This window comes from Myotis davidii, unplaced genomic scaffold (assembly GCF_000327345.1).
Source record: "Myotis davidii unplaced genomic scaffold, ASM32734v1 scaffold62, whole genome shotgun sequence".
NCBI lineage: Eukaryota > Metazoa > Chordata > Mammalia > Chiroptera > Vespertilionidae > Myotis > Myotis davidii.
The window spans coordinates 4,166,127-4,178,036 of NW_006295180.1; the positions used below are offsets into that span (position 1 = coordinate 4,166,127).

Below are 11,910 nucleotides of genomic sequence, written 5' to 3' on the forward strand. Positions count from 1 at the left end.
TCTCCTTCTGGGACCATGAGTTTCTGGTACATTCCTGGTTTTCCACCATGTGATCATTCTTTAGTGTTTTGCTGGCCCCTCTGTCCCTTAGATGATGGCATTTCCTTGCATTCACTTCCCATTTCTCCCTTTTCTTCTCTCTTCTCCTCCCTCTCTCTAGCAATCTCATCTCACCAATAGGGTTTAACTCCCTACATCTCTACAACTCCACCTCTCCTGAGAAGACCAGGTCTGATTTTCAAAGTGGAAGCTCCTCTAGGCAAGTGGTTCTCAATCTTAGCTGCCCTGAATAGAATCACTTGGGATAATTTTATTTTTTTAAATTCTGAAGCCTAGGCTACACCCCCCAGACCCATTAAATTAGAATCTCTGGGTCAGAAAAAATCAGGTATCAGTATTTTTTTAAATATATATTTATTGATTTCAGAGAGGAAAGGAGAGGGAGAGAGAGAAACATCAATGATGAGAGAGAATCAATAATTGGCTGCCTCATACATGCCCCACACTGGGGATGGAACCTGCAACCTCAGGTATATGCCTTGACTGGGAATCAAACTGTGACCTCCTGGTGCATAAATCGATGCTCAACCACTGAACCATGCCAGCTGGGCAGTATTTTTGAAGTCATTTTTAATTCTCTCACCTATGGATAATTGGCTTTCTTCTGACCTGAGTTCTTTATCTGAACTGTTCTTAGAAATCTGATACTTTTTTTAAAAAAAGTCTAGCTCAAGTACTAGACTCTGGGTCTCAAATCCTGGCCTTGACACTTATCAGCTATGAGACTTTAGGGAACTTTGTTCATCTCTCTTTTCCTTAGTTTCCTCATTTGTAAAATGGGTTAAGAGAGGGAATAATAATAGGACTTACCTCATAAGGTTGTTAATTAGAAATTAAAAGCCTAGATCAGTACCTGGTATATAATAAGACATCATTAAAAACCAGCTATTATAGCTTTGAGTAGTCACTAGGATTTTAAGTGATACATTTATGACTGATCCAGTGGTTCTAGAACTTTAGCTTATATAGACTTACCTGAGAGTAACCCTGACGTAATTCACCTCTGGATCCTCTCCCACCCACACCTTCAGCCTAAGTTCTGTCAGGAGGTCAACCCTGCTAGAACTTTCCTAGAGTTCAGACCCAGAGGTCATTCCCCAACAGCCCACTTGATCCATCAAGTTCCCAGGTTCCAGAACTTGCCTAATGCACACTTTCAGAGCAGAGTCCTGACCCTTTCATACCAATCCAGAGTTTTTAAGGAATACAATGGATTCCGATGCAAGCATAATTCAAAAACAACCCCAACTCTGTATGAGAAGTCACAGGTTGGTACAAAAAATTAAGAGTGGGCAAAGTTTGCCTTTATGTGATCTTCCTTCGAAAAGGCCCTCTTCTCTTTTAACTGACATTAAGGATTTCACAGGAGTTAGTGACTGACCAGAGCCCTTGGCTTGCTGTATCTCTGTAGATTTAAATCACTTTCTCAGACAGATTTTCTCTTTAAGGCCTTCAGGCACTAACCCCACCCCTCTTTTTTTTTGTTAATCCTCACCTAAGGACATTTTTTTCCATTGATTTTAGAGTGAGTGGAAGGGGGGGGGGAGGAAGAAGGAGAGAGAGAGAAAGAGAGAGAAAGAGAAACATCGAAACATCGGTGTGAGAGAGACACATCAATCGGTTGCCTCCTGCATGAGCTCTGGTTGGGGCCGGGGATCGAAACTACAATGCAGGTACATGTTTGACCGGGAATCAAACCTGTGACCCTCCGATGTGCAGGACAATGCTCTAACCATTGGGAAACACAGGTCAGGGCTCAGGTACCACCTTTTAATGAAGGAAGAATACTGTCTTCTCCCTCAAATAAGCTAGATGCATTTTATGTGTTTCCTCCAAGAGAGAAAAGAGCTCCTTTATGGTGCTCTTGACCCCGATTCTGGCTTCTCTAATTAGATTGCAGCACTAGGCATTTTTCTTAATTTTTCTTCCTAGGAAGAACATGTCCACCATTGTATCTGGCTCTCTGCCCTTGTGTTGTTTATTTTTTTCCACCTCTGTGTAGCCAAGGTATCTAGCTCATTGCATTCTCCTTTTAAGCTGACTCTTTTTGTTTGTTTGTTTCCATTTTTGCTCAAGTCCATTACACTAAATACTGTACACATTATTATCCCCTAAACAATTTTACTCCATCAGTTTTATCGAGCAAGGTCAGGGCCCAGCGAGCTGGAAGAACAGCTCTTGAATTGGCTTTCAACCAAAACAGCCAACATCACCCTTCCTTCTCAAATCCACATTGCTCCCAGAGGGATGGAGCTTTACGTCTGTGAATAATGTATTAATTAAAGCAAATGAAAACGCCCTCATTTGTTGTAATGAATTTAGCTCTTGCAGGCCATTTTCTATGGGGTCGCTTTCCTGGAAGATGTGCTGAAGAGAATGAAAGGGAAAAAAGACATTAAGTTCATAACTGCCTTCAGAGACCTGCTTTTCACCACACTGGCTTTTCCTGTATCCACAGTGAGTTCCAAAGATGTATATGCAATGTAATACACATGTGCATATGGACGAACGCGTCTCTTGGGTGGCAAGGCTGTTTCGAGTCCATTATTTTAGACCGGAGCAGCTGCATTTGCATAAATGTCCTGAGATCTGCATCAGGAGCACAATACTGACAGAATTCTCATTAGCTTTTGTGTCTTTGTGAATGTTTGATGCAAGATCCTTATTGTTGTTCTAATAGGGAAATTTAAAGGGCCTTTCTTAATCAAAATACAACTGAGATAACCTTGGTTCCAGCAGAGTGATGGGAATGAAGAGTGCTAGGGAGAAAGATAACTCATTTTCCCTTTTATACATCTTGTTTCACTTGCTGCAATTAGCACGTGTTACTTCTACAAGTAGAAACCATACTAAAGAGATATGGGAAATTTCAAAGTTGGCACACGAAAACGGCAATTGAAGTGAGAGACAATCTGTCTGAAATACCTGGTGTGGGGCACAAAATGGGTGCCTCATTCATTTTTTTGTGAATGGACATTGGAAAGAAGCAAGACTAATGCAAGGGAGAGTCAGCTTGTTTGCTGACACTGTCCACAGTTCTATGACACTGCTTATGTTTTCATTCATTAGTTAGAATGGAAACAAACAGATCAAGCCAGCCAGCTGCCCAGCAGGACCTATAATTAGACATGACTACCTCCTTCCACTTGTCATTGTCCTGCTTCCTGAAGTATTGAGACTTCAAACTTAAATGCAAAATGAAGCTCCCCAAACTCTGAGTTCTCAGATTACAGAGCAAGTCCTGGTATTCCAGCTTCACTTTTCAGGACACCTCCTCCTTCACCCCCATAAATCTAAAGGCCAAGTTTTATTTAACAATGGAAGTTACTCATTTTTTAAGGCTTAGAAATTGAAACTTTGGAATTTAAGAAGATAAGAAAGTTGGAAAATTAATAGTTTCTCCCCCACCCCCATTTTTTCATTGACTTTGATATAGAGCACAGACAGTCAAGGGCTATGAGAGAATGGGGATGAACTTAAACCTCTGAGCAATGGAGAGATCCAGCTCTCAGTTAACTAGCTTGGGAGTTTGTCACTACTCCCCCCTCCCCTTCCTACTTCCCCTTGCCATGTCTATTAAGGGGGTGGGCAAGGAAAGTGTAAGACTCAAGGCACTCCATGTGGTGGCTCTCAGCACTCCTGGTGAGCTTAAAGAAGAGAGGTCATTGGTTAAAATGAAATGACTTAATAGTCTGCAAATCCTGTTTATCTTTATCCTCTCTGCCTGCCACAGTGACAAATAATTGATCCCTAACTCTCCAGACTCCCCAGAGAATTGATATTACAATTCTACGATATGGAATTATTTTCATTTTACATTTTTATAATGTCTTTAAAACTGGTATCTACTTTTATTTTGCTATGTTTTTTTAAAAAGCTCTGATTGAAAACAAACCTAATTCTTTTTTTGTGTTTTATTTTCCAGTTTGTATTTTTGTCGTTCTGGCTACTCTTTCTCTATGACCGAGAACTCGTTTACCCTAAGGCCCTAGATGGTATCTTTCCAGTGTGGCTCAATCATGCAATGGTGAGTGAGGGGAAAATTTAGTGAATATAAAAAGGCAACAGCCTCTGGATTGAACTCCAAAGTGCCTTGTTTGTTTCTGAACTTTCCCTCAATCTCCAACATCCTGTTCTCTCCTCCCTCTCTGTCCTGTCACTATTTATTTAAAGAGCTCATTGAGGATATAACATGAACAAAAACTGGGACTGTGATTGCAGTCATTGAGAGCAGAGGGGTGTCCAGGAAAGACTCTGCCAAGTTACATATGAAGTCATTGAAAAGACACGCAACCATAAGGGCAGGCAACTTCTGGATGGCTGCCGTCCTGAGAGAGAAGTGACTTCAATAAGTAACATGTAATGAAAATTCTGGTCCAGGAATGGAAGTAAGCAAGCTTAAGAAAACCCACCCAGACATCCAAAGACTATCTCAGAGCTCAACAGCAGCTTCTTAGCTAACACCCGATCAGGACTATTCATCGCAAGTGAAATTATTATTTACATGTTTCTATGAATACGTTCCTGTTTGTTTTTTTATTCATGCACTTATTTTTAAAGGGCTAAATAGTAAACCTGACTTACTCTGAGATATTCAGGATAGTAGTGTCTGAACACCGTAACAGTGACCTGGACAAGCGGAGTGGGAGTGAGGCTGTCCAGGTCTTGGTTGAAGGACGGGCCTGAGTCACTGGCATGAAGAAATTGTTCAACGTCTAGCTTAGCTGTTTCACACAAATGTATTTCACATTAGTTAGGAGTTCCGAATGAGGTTTCAGAGTCTGTGAAGCAAATGACATTTAAAAACCAGCGAAAATCACAAGGGACTGGCATTATCAACGTGCCTCAAGATCACAGACTTTCTTTGACCTACACCCTTCCATTGTCCTAACACTCACATGGTTACCAATCCAGAAAAGCAGCTCAGTCCACTGACTCTGCCCTTCCACATACCTCATTCCTCAGTAAAAATGTAGTTTCAGTTTTAAACATGTGTTCAAGGAGGTACTGATTACTGACTAAGATATCCAAGTTCTAAACTAATTTAGAGTTTAGGACCAAAACTATATATTAAAGAAATCTCACTTCTCAGGGACCCTCTCCTACCACCTTCTTTTTGTCTGACCACCTTACTAATTCCCATTAATGTTAATCTGAGACACCTCTGTAGGGAATATTCCTGCTTTTTCATGGTACTTTACGAAGCATGTTCCTCAAATATGAGTTCATTTAATTCATGCAATCTTCTTTTGATAACAACTATAATCCTGATTTTTACAAATTAGGGAAAAAAGCTCAGGGAAGTTAAGTGATTTGCCCGGAGCCACAGAGCTGGTAGGTGGCGACATTAGGATTTAAATCCAAGGCTAATTCTGGTCCCCCTTATCTTTTGCTGCAGTGATGGCAGAAGTGAGGTTTGATCTGGTTTCATAATTCACCAGGCAAGAAAAGATTGCTTGTTTAACACAGCAAAGTGAGAATTCTCACTTAAAAAATCCGGAATCCCCATCTGTATGCTAATAAGACCAAACTTGATTTACAAAAATGAAGTGATTTGGGATAACTGACTGAGCTAGATGTTGCTAAACCCAAAAAAAAAAAGCAGACTCTTGAAAGTGTCTTTTATTTGGGGCCAACCACATATATCACACCTTTTCCAGGCTTGGTGAGCTCATGTAGTGTTTTCCTGCAACTGTTCCAAGCTTCCCAGCTCTTTACGTTCATTTTCCAGTGGAAGTAAGGTTGGGTTTCTTTCAAATACTTGCTTTGGTGACACCCAGCTTCTGTGACCTTGCTAAACAGCCATGTGGATTTTTAGATGGCTGTACAATGTACATCACATCCAAGAGCAAAGAGGACACTGTACAGCAGATTTCCTAAACTGTCTTTATGTCTTCACAACCTGGGGTTTCTGTGTTCCTAGTCCTTTAGTCAATGAAGTAACCTGAATATCTCAGAGAGAGGGGGCTAGGGACAAAGGAGGTGGGACAATGGTGATAAAGAGAAAAGAGGAGGTGGCCACCTGTCTTCCATCGGACACAGACTCTGTGATTCTGTTCATTTAAATGGAGGAACTCCCAGCAGAGCATTTCTAGGGGAAAAGGTTGGCGTCCGCAAAACCAGCTTTGGGTATCGCTAATGTGGGCATCAAACGTCCATGCTTCCTTTTGGTGTCTGCTTCAAGTCCAGTGTCCTCGTGACTGCACCTCATCCCTCTCTCCACATGTGTCTCCTATTCTGGACATTTTCTGTCCTCATCATTAAGTCCTCCTGGCCTATTGTGTCAAGGAATGCTTTCTGCTAACTTCTTAAGTACTAGTATAAACACATATGGAAATGGCTGTTACCTGGTCACTTGTTAACACTGCCTACTTTTTAACAGTGTCCTTCCATGACAACCCAAAGGAATGAATACCTAGAAGCTACCACTGTGGCTGCCAGAATGATGATGGGCAGTCAGGCCAGACATTTGGAACTAGTTGCCTACACAGTATGTGGGAAATTGCTTCCTGTACTGCTCCTTTTTCTTTCTCCTCCACAATGTAAGAATTACTGGCACACATAGCCGGCGTCAAACTTTCCTGAAAGGTTCCTTCATTTCACAGCAGTTACGTTTTCGATTTTGTCCTTAGCTTGGAGATATTTTCCCTATTGCCATTTGTGATGATGCCCTGCATTTTATGAGTAATATTTGTCAAATTAACAAATACCACTCTCTCCTTTGGCACAGTGAAGTTCTAAAACTTCCATGATTTATCAAGTCTTTGGAATCCTCCCAGTGCAAGCTTTTTAGCTCACTGGAGACTTGTCACTGCAGTAGGATCATTCAAAGCTGACTATAATCTCTAATGGACATTTTTCTACCTTTGTCTTGTATTTAAACCAAATAGTAACATCAGTGAAATATTTGCACCAATCATGGACAGTCTGCCATTCACTGGTGCCCTAAGAACTCCCATTTGAACTAGCTGCCTTATTTAAAGTACATCAACCTGATGATTTTACTGCTAACAGTTCTCCAGTCTTCATGAAAGAAGGAAAAATATCCCACCAGGTTTGCCAGGAAAACATTAGCTCCTCAGGACTTATCAAATGACTACTAAAGCTAAAATGAGAGCAGGCAGCTTTAAATAGCAGGAAGAGGACTCAGCAGCTGAGGAAACCATCAGATAACCTGAAGGGAGCTGGGGCACATATTTCTCAGGAAATCAATCTAAATTGCTCAAGTTTCCCCCAAAGAGGGGGGCGATAGATCAGGGAACCCACTCAGAGCCTCCTCTACGTTTGAAAATAGTACACAGTTTTGAGAACGTGGTGTAAGTGTTGCTGTGGAAGCGGGGTCTATGGGGTATCACAAGAAGAGGCATGTTTGGAGGCCCACAGGGGAGGATGAGGTCTGGTGGGAAGACGTATTTGGGTGAAAATAGAAGGCTGTCTCCTGGTTCCCAATGTCCCTTCTCCATCTGTCCTGCCGTGGACTCCCAGTGCCAGAAATACTGCTATTGGCCAGAGTTCCTGTGCCATGTTAAAGCTCGTCCAGTCCAGCCTTTCTCTCTATCCAGCTAGCTTAGCCAGCGTTCCCATTTATGATCCACGGCTGTGCTGTACACAGGCTCCTCCCTGGCTGCACAGCTGCTAAGGCCATGTGGCTATAGAGAGAGGAGACGCTAGTTCAAGGGGTGAGCATGGGTTAGGGGGTGAGAGAGAGCTCTTCTTTGTTCCCTGGGATTTTATCATCTCAGGCTTGGGAAGGATCAGGCACTTTTTCAAAATAGCCAATCAACTTCCCAAGCTTTTGATGACTTCTAATGAATGGGTCCACCTCCCAACCAATCTCTCCTTTCCTCAGGCTAGATTGACAGGCCTCTATGGTCAAGCACCGCCCCCTGTGCCATTTTGACTTCTACTGTGTATGCGCTTACCTCCCCCTGTAACCCCTCCCTAATCCAGTACCAGAGGAGGGAAGAGAGGGGTGTTAAACCTCATGGGGCAATACTGTGATCCTCTGGAGTGTGTGAAGCTGTAGTTTCCTGGTGTAACAATATTGTTTGATTTCTTTTGCTTCCTTTCTTATTAATATCTAGCTACATACACTAACACAATACTTTGTAAACTATCAAGGACTGCATAAATGTGTTATTATCATGTAAAACTCTTAAACCATGATCAGAATTTTAGAAGTAAAAGACTTCATTCACAAACAATCTGCTCTTAAGAGTCGGCCTTCCTATGGCTGTGTAAAGCATCCCAAATACAGCTACTTTGTTACTTAATGTGTTGTCATTTATCACTTAAAAAAATATTATGTGGGTCATGACTGAAGGAACTGAAAGACCTCTGAGCCCTCTCCAGGACTCAAAATGTCAAGGGAGTGAAACTCTAACCTTCCAGTTTATCCCCCCCTCATAGCATGCCACATGTTATCTATCATTACATTCAGACATAATTTCAGATTTCTCTCTCCCACCTTCATGTAAAATTGTTGGGCTGCTACGTTGAGATAGGTGAGTCCTGGTGAGTAAAGAAGATTGACTGCAGGCATTTCAGCACCAAATGGCCACCCTTTGTCCACCAACATTATAGAGCCCTCCTGCACACCTTCCTGGTTATTCACCCAGCCCTTCCTCTGGGCAGAGACCCGCAATCGATATATGTCTGGATAGCTCAGTTGTTTTCAACCTTCAGAGAATAGACCCCTTTGTGAACCTAAGGAAGTCTATGGACCGTTTCCCAAAGAAAACACAAATACCCATAAAATTTTGTATAGTATTTTAGAAGGTTCATGGACCTACAAAATTCCATTTATGGGCCTCAGGTTAAGATCTCCTGTCATAACCAAGCATATACTTGAAAAGAAGGACCCCAGATGATTTCTAACGCTGAGTTCTTATCAAAAAGACAAAATTAAGAATACTCATTTTTCAAAGTCATTATTATATGCTTAGTGCTGTTTTCATTTCTATGGGGGTGATAAGAGAAATATGAAATATGGTTTCTAACCTCAAAAAGCTTAAATTATAGATATTGTATATCTAATCATATATATATATATATATACATACATATATACATATATATATATATATATATTCCCCACAAACACTCAGCTTTCTTTTTTAATATATTTTATTGATTTTTTACAGAAAGGAAGGGAGAGAGATAGAGAATTAGGAACATTGATGAGAGAGAGGCATCGATCAAGCTGCCTCCTGCACATCCCCTACTGGGAATGTGCCTGCAACCAAGGTACATGCCCTTGACTGGAATCGAACTCGGGACTCTTCAGTCCCCAGGCCTATGCTCTATCCAGTGAGCCAAACCGGCTAGGGCAACACTCAGCTTTTTAACTTGCTTAAAGCAGAGGCTGTGTTCTGAAGAATATTCAGGATGACATTTGTATGGTTAAAAACAAAACCCTCTATTAGTCCCTGTAAGTCCATGTCTAAAAAGAAAGAGGGATCTGGTAAGACATGAGCCAGAGTATGTTCTGCTGATAAATGCCCAGCCCATGTAACTCATAGGATGGTAAGTAAGATCCTTTAAAGGACATGTGAAGCTTGGTCCAAACTTAATGAAACCATGCAGATCTTATACAGTTAGTTGGCCCAAAATAAAATCCTACATAAATATCTTTGTAAGCCACACCTTTATTGACACCAGTGTTAATATTTTTACCTCACGATAGGGAGTCTGCTTATTGTATACATACATATACACACACCTATATAATCTTACTTATAGAGTGCTTACTATGAGCCAAACTGTTTTCTAGGAGCTGAGGATGCAGAAATAAGCAAGACACCCCCCACAAATCTGTCCCTATGGAGAACACATACATCCTAGTGGGGAAGACAACAATAAACATGTAAACAATAAATAAATAATACAATGCACACACGTGCACAGGTTTAATCGGGTACAGGGCAATCAGAGTGGTCAGGGAATCCCTCTATGCTGAACTGATATTTAAACAGAAATTTGGGTAATGTGAGGGAGGCACCACAGGAAGTTCTGGCAGAATGGCTCAGGTAGACAGAACAGCAAGGACAAAGACTCCGGGAGGAACCACCACCATCTTTAGGAAACAGCAAAAAAGGACAGTGTGGCTGGTTCAGGCTGAATAAAGAGGCAAATGATAGAACTGCAGCCAGGGTTGGGATTATGCCTCACATGATTTACAAGGAGTTATGATTTTATTCTGAGTACGTTGCAGAGGGGATCTTTTCAGGGAGGCCTTGCCTGCTGAGGAAGCACTTTCAATGTTTAAACTATATAAACTATATAAAGACTGAAGAGCAGGCCTTACCTGTTTCTTCACAATACAATATATATATAATAGTGCTTAGGGTTATGTAAATCCCTCTTTCTTTCCCAGCACTTACCTCTGTATCTAGCTCTCTGTTTGTCTATCTATCTATCTATCTATCTATCTCTCTATCAATCATCTATCTATCTATCATCCATCTATTTGCATTTTACTTATTCATCTTGCTAGGATTTTAAGAGCATCACATTCACTGTTGTGTAGAAGATGCACACTAAGAATGGACACAATGGAGGTATGATGGGGAAGGGAGGAGTGAAGACCAGTTAGGAGGAGTTTAAAAGTACAGTAGAAAATGATGACTTGGGTTAGGGGCATGGCAGTAGAGTTGATGAGATACGATTTTTAGCTTGAGACACAGGGAAGTGGTATGGACAGAGATGCTAGGAGAGGTAAAAGGAATGTAGCTGATGAAATTATTTCTGAGATGCCTATTAGACAACAAAATCTAGATGCAGAATATGTAGTTGGACCTATAAGCCTAGGGGAGAGTTCTGGGCAGGTGACATAAATTTGGTTGTCTTCATCACAAAGATTGTTTTTAAAGTAAAATAAGATCACCTAGGGAGTAAGAGTGCTTAGAAACTATATCCCAGGACTAAGCCTTAGAACTTTCAGTGCTCAGGAGGAAAAGCAGGGAAATTCAACAAAGGCAGTTGGGAAAAAGGTGCCAATGACTTAGGAGGAAACCCAGTGTAGTGTAGCCTCCTGGAAGTCAGGTATAAAAGTGTTTCAAGAAAGAGGAAGTATTTTATGTCAAAAGCTGTTGAGAGGTCAAGTAAGATGACACTGTAAAATGACTTAAGTTAAAATTTTCCATTGGATTTAGCAATATTTAACTCTCTGGTATGAGAGCAGTTTGTGAAGTGGTGGAGAGAGATAGAGCCTTAATGCTGTATGTATTAGTTTCCTTTGCTATGGTAACAAATGAACATAACCTTATGGCTTAAAATGAGACGATAAAACATCAGGAGGAGAAACTAAGATGGCGGCATAGATAAACACTGGGAAATTGCTGCCTCCCACAACAATTGAATAATACATCAAAAACACAAAATGGACATCATCCAGAACTACAGGAAGGCTGGCTGAGTGTAAATTCTACAACTAGAAGGAAAGAAAAGCACACGGAGAGCCAGAGGAGCTGCGGAAGTAAAGTGCAGAAGTAGGGGGCTCGCGCACGGAAAGCGTCTGGCACCTGAGGACGCGGCTGTCCAACTAGAAGAAGAAAAGCACACTGAGAGCCAGAGGAGCTGCGGAAGTAAAGTGCAGAGGTAGGGGGCTCGCGCGCGGAAAGCGTCTGGCACCTGAGGACGCGGCTGTCTTTTTGAATCTGGAGGGAGTCACAAGCTCCCCCGTCTGAAGTCCAGTTCCGGGAAGTCTCTGGGGACCCAGGAATCATACGCGGAGAAACTGGATTGTCTGGCAGCGAGCGAACTTGAGGGCGGCTTTCCCTCAGAGGTGCTTGCAGCGATTACCGGGACACTGAGACAAGCTGGCCCCTCAGGGCAGGGCTGGGAATCCAG

General features: G+C 41.7%; 1 protein-coding gene across 2 annotated transcripts in view; it reads left to right on the forward strand.

Moving 5' to 3' along the window:
- Window positions 1-11,910, forward strand: part of ADTRP (androgen-dependent TFPI-regulating protein) — an 85,188-nt gene that overhangs the window by 29,633 nt on the left and 43,645 nt on the right. For both annotated transcript variants that reach the window (XM_015567809.1, XM_006769727.2), the window contains 2 exons: window positions 2,383-2,517; window positions 3,986-4,087. In XM_015567809.1, coding sequence (XP_015423295.1) covers window positions 2,383-2,517; window positions 3,986-4,087 — 237 coding nt within the window. The remainder of the gene's footprint in view (window positions 1-2,382; window positions 2,518-3,985; window positions 4,088-11,910) is intronic.